The sequence below is a fragment of the Leuciscus leuciscus genome (assembly GCF_965113295.1).
Source record: "Leuciscus leuciscus genome assembly, chromosome: 24".
NCBI classification, from domain to species: domain Eukaryota; kingdom Metazoa; phylum Chordata; class Actinopteri; order Cypriniformes; family Leuciscidae; genus Leuciscus; species Leuciscus leuciscus.
Genome location: NC_138723.1, coordinates 3,707,361 through 3,722,680, shown reverse-complemented (window position 1 = coordinate 3,722,680; position 15,320 = coordinate 3,707,361). Strand labels below are relative to the sequence as shown.

The 15,320-nt window shown below is 37.7% G+C and overlaps 1 protein-coding gene and 2 long non-coding RNA genes across 3 annotated transcripts in view; 2 read left to right on the top strand and 1 right to left on the bottom strand.

The window, feature by feature from the left end:
* LOC309488959 overlaps positions 1-15,320 on the top strand; it is a 217,475-nt gene that overhangs the window by 37,776 nt on the left and 164,379 nt on the right. The gene's annotated exons all lie outside the window — the stretch shown is intronic.
* Positions 1-15,320, top strand: part of LOC309488961 — a 132,775-nt gene that overhangs the window by 35,661 nt on the left and 81,794 nt on the right. The window lies entirely within an intron of this gene.
* Positions 6,664-15,320, bottom strand: part of megf10 (multiple EGF-like-domains 10) — a 108,572-nt gene continuing 99,915 nt past the window's right edge. Inside the window, exons 23-25 of the mRNA XM_082157387.1 lie at positions 14,182-14,226; positions 13,629-13,835; positions 6,664-7,861 (exon numbers count right to left, since the gene is read on the bottom strand). Coding sequence (XP_082013513.1) covers positions 7,695-7,861; positions 13,629-13,835; positions 14,182-14,226 — 419 coding nt within the window. The 3' untranslated portion in view covers positions 6,664-7,694. The remainder of the gene's footprint in view (positions 7,862-13,628; positions 13,836-14,181; positions 14,227-15,320) is intronic.

The window sequence follows — 15,320 nt, the reverse complement described above, 5'->3', positions numbered from 1 at the left end:
GAGCGCTGGCTCCACCTATGGCTGGTGTGTGGTGAGCGCTCTGTCTCCATCTATACATGGTGTGTGTTGAGAGCACTAGCTCCACCTATAGCTGGCGTGTGGCGAGAGCACTGTCTCCACCTATAGCTGGTGTGTGGTGAGAGCTCTGTCTCCACCTATAGCTGGTGTGTGGTGAGAGCACTGTCTCCACCTATAGCTGGCGTGTGGTGAGCGCTCTGTCTCCACCTATGGCTGGTGTGTGGTGAGCGCTCTGTCTCCACCTATAGCTGGCGTGTGGTGAGCGCTCTGTCTCCACCTATAGCTGGTGTGTGGTGAGAGCACTGTCTCCACCTATAGCTGGCGTGTGGTGAGAGCTCTGGCTCCACCTATGGCTGGTGTGTGGTGAGCGCTCTGTCTCCACCTATAGCTGGCGTGTGGTGAGCGCTCTGTCTCCGCCTATGGCTGGTGTGTGGTGAGTGCTCTGTCTCCACCTATAGCTGGTGTATGTTGAGAGCACTGGCTCCACCTATAGCTGGTGTGTGGTGAGAGCACTAGCTCCACCTATAGCTGGTGTGTGGCGAGAGCGCTGGCTCCACCTATAGCTGGTGTGTGTTGAGAGCACTGTCTCCACCTATAGCTGGTGTGTGGCGAGAGCACTGTCTCCACCTATAGCTGGTGTGTGTTGAGCGCTCTGTCTCCACCTATGGCTGGTGTGTGGTGAGCGCTCTGTCTCCACCTATAGCTGGTGTGTGGCGAGAGCACTGTCTCCACCTATGGCTGGTGTGTGGTGAGCGCACTGGCGCCATTGTACTGTGGCTGCCGTCGCATCATCCAAGTAGATGATGCTTTACACTGGTGGTGACTGAGGAGAGATTCCCTGATATGATTGTAAAGCGCTTTGGGTGTACAGTGGTACGTCTATGAAAGCGCTATATAAACGCTTCATTCATTCATTAATTCAATCTCACTATTTTTGCTGCATCGTGAAGTAAATTAATCTGGTTTTGAGTTAAATAAGTGTGAATAAATACATTTATTAAGCACTTTTAACATGTGAGTTAAAAATGGCTCACTATTTGGCTGGAATTGCATTAAAGTCACCTATTTTATTCATGTGTTGTAACTGCTTATCAACGATTAATAATGCATTTGTAAATGACTTATTAGCCATTAACCAACAAATTTAGAAACCCTTTACAAAGGGAACCTTCATGTAGCCTACTACAGATAACAGACAAATTACAATAAAAAGTAATAGTAGCTAATACAACACAGATCATTTGTACAATGGAGATTGGAGCAGAGAAAGTGAGATCAAAATATGCCATTGACATGCAGGATGATTGGTTGATGTACAAGACAACCAATACAATATGTGACTTTTTCCTGGAATTTGAACCGGTTAAGGTCAGAGTTACGAAATGTATGGCATACTAGCATTCTAAAGTTTTTTCTAAGTAACTTTTGCTTTGTAAATATCAAATAGTTAGATAGTATAGAATGTATTTTTGGTCTCCAGCAGGTACACATACCTCCATTGCAGAAAGATATTTGACTAATATTGATGTATACTGTGTATGCAGTCAATGTCCAATCAAAAGAATTTGCCACAGATACTCTAGTCAAATCTAGTTTCAGTCCTAAATTTAGATTTTTTTGTCATTTTGGTATTTTTTTAGCATAAACCTGCAACGAGAAAATGCAGGGGGAAAAAAGTCTGATTCCACTATATTTGTTTACATTAATTTAACTACGACTGTGAGCTTTTTAGAAGTTTATGTTGTTTATTGATACATTGATTTGAGTCAATTTTCTTTCTTTTTTTTAGTTCTGGTGATGTAATTTCCTGTTCCTGTTGCCATGTGGAGTTTGACTTTGAATCTTTCCATTTATCTTATTCTGTTTTTATGGTCATTGTATCTGGTCTGCATGGCGGCCAGAGGATCTCCATGAAGCAATGTGTGAGGCCAAAAACTGCAGAGTCCAGATTAAAGCAAAGCTTTCGTGTCTGCAGTACTGTCTCATATGGCCTCTAGATGGCAGTGCTAAATAATACAATTCCTATCTGTCCCTAAACAGCCACTTGCATGCACATCACTTCATGATAAATAACAATATTGTGGATTGTGAATAGTATCACGATAGTATTTTACATAAGTAATTTAGCATATAGTGTGATGATAGAAAATGTTAGATTCATAAAATAATCAAATTCTTTTATAATCAATGATGATATAGCTTTATATCAAGGACATGTTTTTGAAAGAAGCAGAAACATTTTCAGGATCCTATGATGAAGGATCTAGAGTTTCATCGGGGTTTGAGAAGCTGAGGCATGATTTGTGTTTATGTTGAGTCTCTTCTTGATGTTTTCCAGTATTTTAGCTTTTTCAGGCTCATTTATTTCCTTTAGCTTCTCAGTCAGAAAATCACTGAAGTGTGAACAGAGAATCAGTGTTGAGAGCGATCATCTCCAGAGTTTCCACACAGTAAAAAGCTTCAGTCACCAGCTTTATTTTCTCTCTCTCTCTAATTCTTTCAGTTCTTCCTCCAGCCTCTTGACCACAGACACACCCTCAACAATTGTGTCTTTATATTCTATATTTAAAGTTTCATATGTCCTCTTCTCCATCTTTGTCCTTATAACATATATTTGTGCTTCTTTTACATGTTCTTTGTAGTGGCATTTCTTAGTGCACACTGTAGAGTGATTGTTCTTCATCATCACACTGTATAGTGAGAGATCTCTGATCCTCCAGTCTCCTGGATCAGTCCTCCTCACAGACGGATGATCCACATCGCCACGCTGGCTACAGAAGGATATCAGTCCTTTCCTTGAACGCTATTTCAACTTCAAACTCTTTTTAAACTTGTTCTTTCCCTGGTGAAAAAAAATATATATGCTAAGTATTATGCTAAGTGTGTTAATGATTAGTTAACTGGAAGTGTGCTATTTTGAAACAACTAATTTTACATTTACATTTATGCATTTGGCAGACGCTTTAATCCAAAGTGACTTGCATTGCATTTCAAGGACACATTTACATTCTTATCAGCTTTGGCTTTCCCTGGGAATCGAACCCATGACCTCGGCGTTGCAAGCGCCAGCGCTCTACTGTTTGAGCTCCAGGAAAGCTCCATTTTGTACTTAGTATATTTTAGTAGTAATTAAATTGTAGTAAAGCATAACTTTAAGTGTATTTAGTGTACTATGTAATAAATTGGAACAACTTTTTTAACAACTTAGAATACTTTAAGTATATTCCTGTGTAGGGACTAATTACATGCTTGATTAGTGATATTAAAGTGTACTTTATTTATGTTACAAGTACATTACAAATTCATTATGAGTGTCTTCGAAACATACTAGCAATATACCCAGGTGAAAAAGAAATGTAGGCCTATTTAAATTGTACTGTACTAAGTGCGTATTAATTATATTATTTTCAAACAACTTCAAGTGAATTAAGTGTATTTCAAGATATGCTTTACGATCAATTTTAAGCTATTTGCACTATATTTTAATTTATTAAATTGTGCTAAAATGGAACCACTTCAAGTACATTTAAGTGTATTTCTTTACATTTCATTAAAAATATACTTTCATGTCTTAAACTACAGTTATAATATATTTGAAGCTTAATTTTAATGTACTTCAAGAATATTTAAACAGCATTTCAGCTCATTAAAAATGTATTAGCATTACACTAATAGTTTATTATAAAGCTGTTTTATTCAGTATTCAAAATGCTATATTAAAAGCGCAAAAATAATTAAATATAAATGTTAAGACATACACAGACTTTGAAATCAAGACAACTTTAATATAATATCTTCTTGTGTAAGTTGCAAAATAAATACATAAGAGTACATTAAAAAAGTACAGCAGCAGATATCATCTCTTGAACAAAATACATTATAACAAAGATCAGTGAAATGCTATGGCAGAGCTACATTTATTTACAAAAAAAAGTAGAACGTTTCAGTTATACCTGTATTACTGAAGAGTACACTATGAATATTACATCACTAAATAAATAAGCATCACAATGCAATTTTCTGAAAAAATCTAAATAAAAGTTACGGAAAAACAGTGTGCAGAAGTGAATAATGCATTATGTACAAACTCAGGCCTACAAATGGCTGAACCAAAGAAACAGAAGAGTTAGTGTCACATCTTCATCTTCAAGTGGACGATCACTTCTCTGAGGACGACTCATTTTCCACAACTGAGGGCTTGTGGTTCACACACTGTAGTGTTAGAAGACTGCTTTATCACAGGATCTGGGAAAGGGAAGAAGAATGCATATTAAATTAACCAATGATTAACATTTTTGTATCCATGTTTGAATATATGTATAATAATTTCGTTGTTTTCTCAGTTTACCTTTAAAAGCTTTGGCTATATCCTCATCAAGCTGGACATGAGTGTGTCTGTCGTCACTATACAGAACTCTATGAGTTACACTGAACATGAGATTAGAAGAAGCCCAACACAACTTACAGTGAGCAAAGTTCAATCAAAACTCACTGATATAGTTATTTGCAGCAATAACACAACCTGTGAGTATTAGAGGGAATGTTGTATATTGATAATTGTGGTTTATTTAAACCAAGGTTATTTCCTATGAATGTGTCTATTGTGCTCATGCTAACATGCTCTCTCTTCAAATGACAATGACTTTACTAAACAGATTTTTACATGAATGACTCAAAGGCAGCACAAATTAGACACTAAAATGGTCACATTGCAAACATTTTCCTAACTGTCAATCACCTTTCAATAGGCCTCAAAGATCTCTATAACAGAGGTGATTAAACCATATTACTACTCTCTTCTTCACTCGTCTCTGCGCTCAGAGTTCAGTTTCTCTTCAATAGCAGCTGGCCTGAAAAACAACAAATATTAATATATATACAGTATATATATATATATATAAAAAAGAGAGAGATTATATATATATATATATATATATATATATATATATATATACACATATAAGGCAGGCAAATTATGATGAATGATTTGTTTTCTTCTTCAGAATGACAGTACGCTGAGTGCCGTGTACCTGGTGGGTGATATAATCAAAACCCTTCAGACTCAGCAGTTTCAGATCTTTGCTCTCTCATAAGCATCCCTTTTAACAATGTAATCTTTGTACTTATTTGTAATTAGAAATATATATTAGAAAGTAATCAAAAAGGCAATTAGGTTGTCAAGCTTGAGCAAATATAAACACCAATCAACACACACTACCATAAATGTCTGGTCATCATAACTTTTCAGAGATCATCATATCAATGAAGCCAAATTGTTCAGGAAATCAGAAATAAATACACAGCTTCATTTTGCAAATAAAAATAATGTTAATGTAATGTTGTACATGTTATAATGACTAATTATGTTTTTTGCAGATGCATTGGATTATAGTTGTTTTAAGACATTGATTTTAAACAGATTTATCAAAGAATTTATCACTGATCTCATTTTGGAGCCTAAAATCTCGGAGGTTTTAGGTTTACTTCATTGATTATAGCAGCACTGTCCTTGTACAGCATCAGATTTTTAGCATTTTAAATGCAATCCAAAGGATTTCTTAAACTTCTGATACAAAACCTTTGAAAAAAGCTTTTTTATTAAGACACACAGACATCAAGAATCATCCTGTGAATCTCAGCAATGGGGACAGTTATAAAGCATGTTGCAGTGCAGTGTCCTCAAATCACTCATTCATGGCTCCCATCATGCACTGCGGTAGGAATAAATTAGGATCTGAATTGTTTTAGTAATTTCCTTTATTCTTAATATTTTCTTTTATTTCTGCTGTTTTAATGTGACTTTTAAGTCGCTTGTTTTCTAATATTCAGAGTTGATCTGTTTCTCTGAAATGTGTGTTTGTCGCCACTGCTGAGATTCTTGATGTCTGTGTGTGCTTACATGAAAGATTTGTAGAACTTTTTTTTTTCTTTCAGAACAACTTTTAAGAAATCCTTAGGATTATTTAGAAAAAGCTTGATCTTATGCTGTGGAATCACAGTGTTGCTATAATCAATAACGTAAACCTAATTCAGAAATTAGGCTCTATATGAGATTACATCAAAACACCAGCAGATCACCTTTTGTCTTTGTTCATCTGGCTGTGATAACTCAGTTCAACAGTCAAACTAAATCTAATGTTAATAACGTAAGGGTCATGAGCCCAACTAAAGCAAACACTGATCACCATAATGGTGACATACATTTAGATTTTCGACACATACAGGTGTCTTCAATAATGCTCAATCTTCACTCCATTAATCACTTAATTATCTCATTAACTTTAACACTGCTTCAGTGTTCATTTAACACTCATATTTGACCACTTTTTCATTCTTGAGTGTGGAGCCATGTAAACTCCCAGGAGAGTTTATTCAACACTGTGTGTATTCAGTGATTGACTGAAACTGGTGTGATTCACTGTGCCCTTACTGAAATCAATGATAGAAACAATAACAAAGAATTATTTATAACTTTAAGCTCGCCTAAATACATCAACTTGACAATATGTAATTTTATTGTATCACAATTGCCAGGATCCAAAATCCAGGATATTTCAGCTAAAAAAATTTAAAAGAATGTGTTTTTCTAGAGGATATATTCTCATATGAAGGATATGCTCTTTGGGAAGGGAAAATCACACACTGTGCAGCTTTGTGCATTTATTAAAAAAGATCAGGAGAAATGCAAAACAAAGATACAGTTTTAAGATACATACAGCACACACTCATACACACTCAGTTGTTTTTGGAATCAGTATTATTAATCATTTCATTGTGTGGCATATTTAGTAAACTGAAATAAAAAAAGTCTATTGAAAACACCGTATACTGAGGTCTTCACTGCATGTCCAGGTCTGAACAATATTGGTCAAGTTATAAAGGAATTTAGGAATATGTTAAAATTTTATAGCAAATAAATGCAATTCATAGACGAACTGGAACTATGTACAGTTTTATACAGTTAAAGTTCAGGCTCAGAGTGCTTTAAGACTCATTACACGTATGAATGTTTGTCCTAAATACTCCAAAGATTTTTAAGATTTGTCTTTCTTCGCAAAAGTCCAGCTTTAGCTTTACTTTAAAAACTATAAAGTACTAAACACTATTTGTATTTGTCCTTCATTTCAGTGATCATGATTTATAGAACTAAAATCAAAAGGCGTAAGCTAAAAAATGTTGAAACTTGTGACTTTAGACTATATTTAATGGGCAGCTGTCAATATAAGTACAACACGCTTTCTCAGTGCTTTATCAGCGCACGTCAACCTTTGGTAAACCTGAAATACTGTCGGACAAAAAAAAAAAAAAATATCAACAGAAACATTGAGCTGACAGTCTGGTCTCAATAAACAGTATTAATATACTAGATATCCTAATGAAAGAAACAGAAAACTGTCATTGGGAAAAATCTGACATCTTCTATCAGAAACATCGAGGATTGTCTTGTATTTCTATGATATGTTGTTTTTAATGAATGGAATGAGTCGTTTAAGTCGAGCTGAATATCGGGAATGTTTGCTGAAACACTCGCCCTCTTGTTCTCCACAGGACAGGAACTTGACAAATAGTTTTGACGAGAACTATTGAAATGTGAAAGCCAGAAGAGCTTTTATAATGATGCCTGACAGCAGAGACAGTGGAGGACTTGGGCTTCTGATCACTGACGTCTGTGAGCGTTACTTGCGGTCCGTGTCCTCGTGGGGCGACGGGCTGCTGTCTCTCGTGGGCAGGAGGTCGTAATGGCACGGGATGTGGCTGTTCTTTGGGAGGTCGTATGGATCTTGACAAAACGGCCCGTTGCAGTTGTTGTTGGAGAGCGTGAGAACAGAACTGATGGTCGGCTCTGGAAATGGAAGAACACAGGTTCAGACTGTTAGCAATAATGAGCATGTGTCTTATGTACATGCACTTGAGGTTATATATTTTTATCTGACTAATTATTTATGAATACCAAGAATCAGTTGTGACAAAAACTCAGCAGTTATCAGTTCTAGACACTGCCTTATTCAGTTTAAGGTCATTCACAGACTGCATTATTCCAAAAAGAAACTGCATAGAATTTTTCAAAGCCTCTTTGTGACAAATGTTGTTCACTAGATGCTTATTTTTTCCATAGTTTTGTTTTTTTGCTCCAAGATATAGAGTTATTGGAATGGAATTTTTGATGTGCTTTCAGAAATGTTTAGGGTGCAAATGCAGCCAGACCCGGCACTCATCATTCCGGGACTTTCTGAACATATGCATCCGGTGTCAGGAGCACAGCACAAACAACACAGTTCGGGTATGGGATGGTTTGTTATATTCTTTTTTTAATTTTTTAATTTATTTATTAATTATTATTATTTTATTTATTTTTATGTATTATTATTATTATTGTTATTTTGTATTATTGGTAAAGAGACATCTGTAAGATTGTAAAAAAAAATTTTTAATTGTCTTCCAATAAAACAGTTTCCACAGGAAAGTCGAGTCCCACTGCGGGAAAACCAGTGGCTTCAAACGTGGTGATAAAAAAATAAAAAAACTGTTAAAAACTATTAAAGTATTGAAAAGAAGATAAAGCAATAATATAATAGTCCTACATTTAATATCATTTAATATCAGAGGAGCAATATGCAGATGGGATATGGAGGAACACTAGAATACTGTCTCATGATTAGTATGTATCGGTTTATGCACTCGATGGACTGCAGAAGTGGCGCGGATCAGCCGAACACTGCTGACACATGTCTGTGCACGACAGGATTCACGGCTCTCGTTCGCATCGAGACAAAATACTGATCCACATTAGAAAATAAGAGTGTAGATGAGATATACGCAGTTTCAATAATTAAAGACTTTAACATGCAATAATGGGCCCAAACAATGAGACAGTTCATGCTATTATTTCATTATCAATAAAACTGACTAAATAGTAGAATGTATTTTTATTCTTTAGAACATATACACTGCCCGGCCAAATAAAAAGTCACAGTTTGGATTTGCATTGTCAATACAAGATCTTGATGTTATTTCCATCAAGAGGTGCATCAATGTTTGCTCAAGATCTGCTATTGTCAGTGCAAGAGTCCAGCTCTCTGTAAAGTCTCCTCCAGCACATCCCAAACACTCTCAGTGAGTTCAAGATCTGCTATTGTCAGTGCAAAAGTCCAGCACTCTATAAAGTCTCCTCCAGCACATCCCAAACACTCTGTGAGTTCAAGATCTGCTATTGTCAGTGCAAGAGTCCAGCACTCTATAAAGTCTCCTCCAGCACATCCCAAACACTCTCAGTGAGTTCAAGATCTGCTATTGTCAGTGCAACAGTCCAGCACTCTATAAAGTCTCCTCCAGCACATCCCAAACACTCTCAGTGAGTTTAAGATCTGCTATTGTCAGTGCAAGAGTCCAGCACTCTATAAAGTCTCCTCCAGCACATCCCAAACACTCTCAGTGAGTTCAAGATCTGCTATTGTCAGTGCAAGAGTCCAGCACTCTATAAAGTCTCCTCCAGCACATCCCAAACACTCTCAGTGAGTTTAAGATCTGCTATTGTCAGTGCAAGAGTCCAGCACTCTATAAAGTCTCCTCCAGCACATCCCAAACACTCTCAGTGAGTTCAAGATCTGCTATTGTCAGTGCAAGAGTCCAGCACTCTATAAAGTCTCCTCCAGCACATCCCAAACACTCTCAGTGAGTTCAAGATCTGGACTCAGAGGTGAAAATTCTTCTTCTCGCTCCTCTCCACCATTCCTTCACAGTCTGAGCCTCATGAATCTGGACATTGTCATCCTGAAATATTGTTATATTGTTATGATGTGTTTAAGAAATGAAAAGCTACACCCTTACGGAACGAAAATATATTTGCATATTTTCATGATCAATATATTATATGGTGTAAATATATGCAATAATATATTGCGTTAATATAATGTGTTATATATTACAATATATTGAATAATACATAAGGAATTGCCGCTTTTCATTTATTGAAAAATGTATTTACAATATATTTACACTGTAAAATGTTATTACTAATTATTACTAATTATTTAAGTGTAATTTGAAAACGTGGAAAATGATTGCCGTAAATTGGATGTTTTACTCAAAGTCGTAAGTTTCTACTGTAAAAACATACTAAAGAGTGTCAGGACAATGATAGACGGTGATATACGGTGTGCATTAATTGTTTTTATTAAACAGAAACTTACTGAGCAAATAGTATTTATTGTTGATGTCATAATCATCATAAAACATCCAAAGCCACAGATCTCATCCCAAGATTTATCACTGATCAAAAATGTGTTAGATCATAAAATGCTATTTAAACACTGTATTATAAACACTGCAAAGCTTTAACTAAGGACCAAACTTTGTTGTGTTAATCAGATATTTTTTCAAACACATTGTGCACAAAACATTTTGAACTTCATGAATATTCAGTCACACACAGACATCAAGAATCAGCATATGAATCTCAAAAATGGTGACATGCTTCATGCTGCAATGCATTCTGGGAGCTACCACAGTATAAAACTCATCCATAGTTCCCAGCATGCATTGCAGCATGAAGCATGTCACCGTTGTTGAGATTCATAAGCTGATTCTTGGTGTCTGTGTGTGACTGAATATGGCAGTGGTTCAAAATGGTTTCAATTTTATGATTGAATAAACTTTTGTATTTTTTTTATAAATTACAATTTATATCTTTCTTTTTTTCAATAAATCATCAACAGCTAAACAACTGTAATTCTCAGTAGACGTCTGACAGAAATAAAGTCAGACTGTTAGTAATAAGTGGAGCTGGTAATGCTGTCTGTGTTGTTTAAGCCTCCTCTGCTGAGATCTGAGAGTGTTTAATGTTCTGCTGGGGTTTACAGTGTTTCTGTTGTCTGAGTTTTGTGTGTCACCATTGTGTTGAAGAGTCGAGCCTGTGCTTCAGTCCAGCAGAACACCAAGAAACATTAGGAATATACTGCATGTTGCTTTATTTAACAGGCAGTAATATATTGCAGTGTTATTTTTTATTCTTTGTTAAGTTTCAGACATGCACAAAGTCTTTGCAGTGTAATAAAATACAAATAAATGCACAGTCTATCATTGTCCCGACACTATAATGTCTTTGTTTAGCAGATTACAACTTAGCAGTTAGCAGTGCGCTTTCAGAACGCATCTGGAGTCCACATCTAAGATAAGTGAATGATCTTTTATTACATATCTCTGTGTATATTGTGTGGTCCGGATATTAATTCTTAAATGGAGTATATCTTTACATGTTTTAAACCAGCGTCATGTCACCAGAGTGAATCACTGAGGCATATATAAGCAGCCGTAGCAGTGTCTATTTAGAGAGTTATTGCTGTTTTATACGCTGTTTAGCATGGATATGAAAATGTCACTCATGTCACATGAGTTTGCGCTTTAAACGGCGTTCACCATATTTAGAGGTGTAACTTTAATTCATTTATTTCCAAGAGCAATGTTTTCATTAGCTATGCTAAATGTGTGGATGATTCAGATGCTTGTGTGTCTGAGTCACGCTAAATGACAATCAAACAGTTCAACTTTAAGTCACTAGCGTTAAGCTGGGCAGCAAGGTAGCCCAGGAACACATAGTAAACATGCAGTCCCATTACAAAAAAAAAAAAAGACAGTACATATGTCTTGGCGATAGATCTGCCTGTTTTGGGGGGTGTTTTGTCCTATCCATTCCTGTCAATGTCATCATTGTGCAGATATATGCATATCTGTCGATGCAGTAGCTTGTTTTTTCACTCAACATCACGTACATATTACTTGTACTGTCTATTTCTCCCATTACCCTGTGCAACTGTGTAGAGTGCTTTACAAATGTCTTCTTTTCAGCTGTGGCATAACAGCTTTATTGGCATTGGCTGTACAACCTGTAAATGATCTGATTAGATGTTGGTCTCCTGCTTTGTTGGGGGTTAAATCATGTATGTTACATGTGCAGCAGCACAGCATGACTTACATGCTCACGGCAATGTCTGTGAGTGTACTGGCAGTAGCAAGTTAAGCCGTAGCAAAACCAAATACATTAAAATTGCCATATTCATTACCATGCCAATCTCTATTACCATACCAATCTCCCGAGAGTTGTCATGACAGAGCTGCGATAATGATCCAATCATAGACTCTTTAGCATTTGCCTATTTAAATCCAAACAGCGACTCTTACTTTTTGTCCGGGCAGTGTAGTTTGCCAACATTAAGTTCCTATAGTGAACAGCTTCATTCTGTCGTGTAAGTCAAAGAACCTAAAATGATTAGCAAGAAAGAAGATTCATTAAAGATTTTTTCTTCTTTGAAAACATTGTTAATGTCTTGGAGCATTTTCTTCTTGTATTGTTGTCATAGCTTTTTTAAATCAAAACTGTTTAATTAGACTAAAACAAAAACTGTGTAAAAACTAACACTGAATTGGTGGCTTCATAAACATTTTGCCATACAACAGCCAATAACATTGGTAGTTCCTCTATGCCATGTTTTAAGCTTTTACAGCCACTGGAGCAGAAGCGGGCCGCGATTAGAGTTGTGGTTCGAGTGCTGATGGAGGAGCTGTGTCTTCAGCTGCTTCTCGAGCGGTCAGTGGAAGATCAGAGGTAAGAGAGAGACATGGTGAGGTTTCTTAAGAGATGTGTGGACAGGCCGATTCTTCCATGATAAGCTAAAAGTGCTTCAGCTCAGATCTTTCAGCTGGAAAGTGTCATTATTAAACAGGTTTCCTCATCTGGACGCAGGGCTGATAGGAGACAGCCGTGCGACCCCGATTATAATGTATGTACACGTTCCCCAGCCGACATGACGAACACAACAGCTGCTCACGAGTGGAACAGGCTTCACTCAACACAGCAGAAGCACAGGAGTCAGTCCCGCTCGGCTTGGACATACACTACACCTGTGCACAGTTACTTGAGACTGTTCTTATGGAGTGTATTCCCATGTGTAGCCCCATCAAGTAAAGACGTTTCTCCCATGGAGCAACTAGCCTGGTAATACCAAACTCTGCTACTTCGCTTTGCTTCGTAGACAGAGTCTGGAAGGGCATAATTGAAAAGTGTTTTCTTTCTCGCAGGGGGGCGCTTGTCTGAAGTTTAAAATCATTGGTTACCCGTAAGCCAATCACATAACGTTTGGTTATGACATGTGTTATGCGCATGCTCAGCCGCATCTAAATTCCACTGTAAACACATGTATGATGCGAAAACAAAACCATCGAGCGAAATACCGGAGTGAACATGGCTGTGAACAACTTTTGCAGATTATGTGAAGTAAATCTACGCATCCACGGTACAATCAGCGTCTACGTCACGGCTCTCAGCCCGCCCTCTGTTCGTTGTTTGGCTGGCTGTTTTCAGGCCGGAGGAAAACGGAAAGCTATGACGCTGTCTCAGACTGAGTACAGAAGCGAAATGAAATTGAGCGGAAGTACGAAGTCTGACGTAGTCAGGCTATGGAGCAACATCGTATCAAGTACAAATAAGAACTTCTAAATATTGAAACATATTGAGAAAATATTAGTAGTCGGGTTCATTTCTATTACAGTGACTATGTCAGCTTTGAATAACACAAACAGTGTCTCCGCTATTGCTGGATTTATTTTCCTCTTACCGACTTCGTAGACGTTATTGCTGGTAGGGCTGGAGGCGTTTATCTCAGCATAGGGTGAATCTCTGTGAGCGGGAGACTTCATCTCCACATAACCGCACTCAGAGCTCTTGGCCAGCAGCAGAGGAGGGTCTTTGATGGTGGCGTACGGGTTCTCTGAACTATTGAGAGAGCAGGAGCTGGCATGATAGGGCACACTCTTTACAAGATCTACAGAGAGAGAGAGAGAGAGAGAGAGATCTGTTCACATCGTCATACTGTTTATAGGGATATTCCACCCACAAATCAGCATTCTCTCATCATTTATTCACCCTCATGTTGTTCCTAACCTGTATGACCTGCTTTCTGCATATGGAACACAATGCAAGATATTTTGGAGCATGCAGTCGGACCCCATTGACTTTCATTGTATCCAGTATGGACCAAAAAAGCCTAAGACATTTTTGAAAATATCATCTTTTGTGTGCCACAAAAGAAAGAAATGCATACAGGTTTGGAACAACATGAGAAAATGATGACAGAATTTTCCTCTCTTGCTTGCTAAGCGATCTCGTACCTCGAAGTGATTTTCCCATGTAACGCCTGTCAACTCCATAAGCTCCTAATGAGAGAATCAAGAAAAGACAGAAGAAGTCAAAATCATATGGTCCTCTGGTTGACAAACTCACAGCAGCTGTGAATGGAGCTAAAGACAATGATGCAGTGTGTTAGAAGACGTTGAAAGGACACAATAAGGGCCATATCTTGCACCCAGTGTAACTGCCTTTGTACAGCGACGCATGTATCATTCCTATTTTGCACCCGCGCACAGCGGGCTTTTCCCTCCACAGACGCACGTCGGTAAATTAGGGAATGAACTTGCGCTCCCGGTGGCGGTTCAGCGAAAAGAGGAGGCGTGTTCCGGCGCAAACGTTCCCTGGTACTATTATGCAGGTTTAGAAAACAATTCCGCCACTGACCACGAAAAACCTAGTCTAAAGTCAGTGGTGAGTTATTCAGATGCTATTTTAAGGGCGCATGCTTGGCCATAATGTAGCGTGTGCACAACACACACACACTTTGCTTCTCTCATCTACACAGAAGCAGCAGTTCACATTTTTGCAAACCATACATTATTACAAGGAAAAATATTACCACACGAGGGAAATCATTGTTGTGTCCATGAAGATGTGAAAAATAGGCATAAATCTAGCTTACACATTTACCACAATTATTATACGCCTGTTTAACCGAAGCAAATTTGTGTGTGTTTCTCCATCCCCAATGTCACTTCTCTGTGTTTTACGGCCCAGACGAGAACGTCGGTCTCCTCGGCTGTGAACCGCTCCTGGCGTGCGTCTGGCAAATCCGCCGTTATAATAGCAAGCCGCCATGGAACAAGCGCGCCTGCTCTTAAAGGGAATGTGAGATGACGCTCTGATTGGTTTATTTCACGTTACGCCCAAACCACACCTATGAGTAATGAAGCTACTTCAGACCAACCCATTTTAGATTTGCGTAGATTTCCGAGATCCGCACACAAAGTTACTTGCGTTTCGCGTTTGATACTTGCGCTTCAGATCGTTAAAATAGGGCCCTAAAGCTGCCAGTGGCGCTCAGGAAACACACATGGATGAAAACTCATACATCAGTTCGAAGACCATGTTGGACGAGTCATTGTAAAGCAGTTTGAAAATAAAAAAGTCCTGTAAGTTC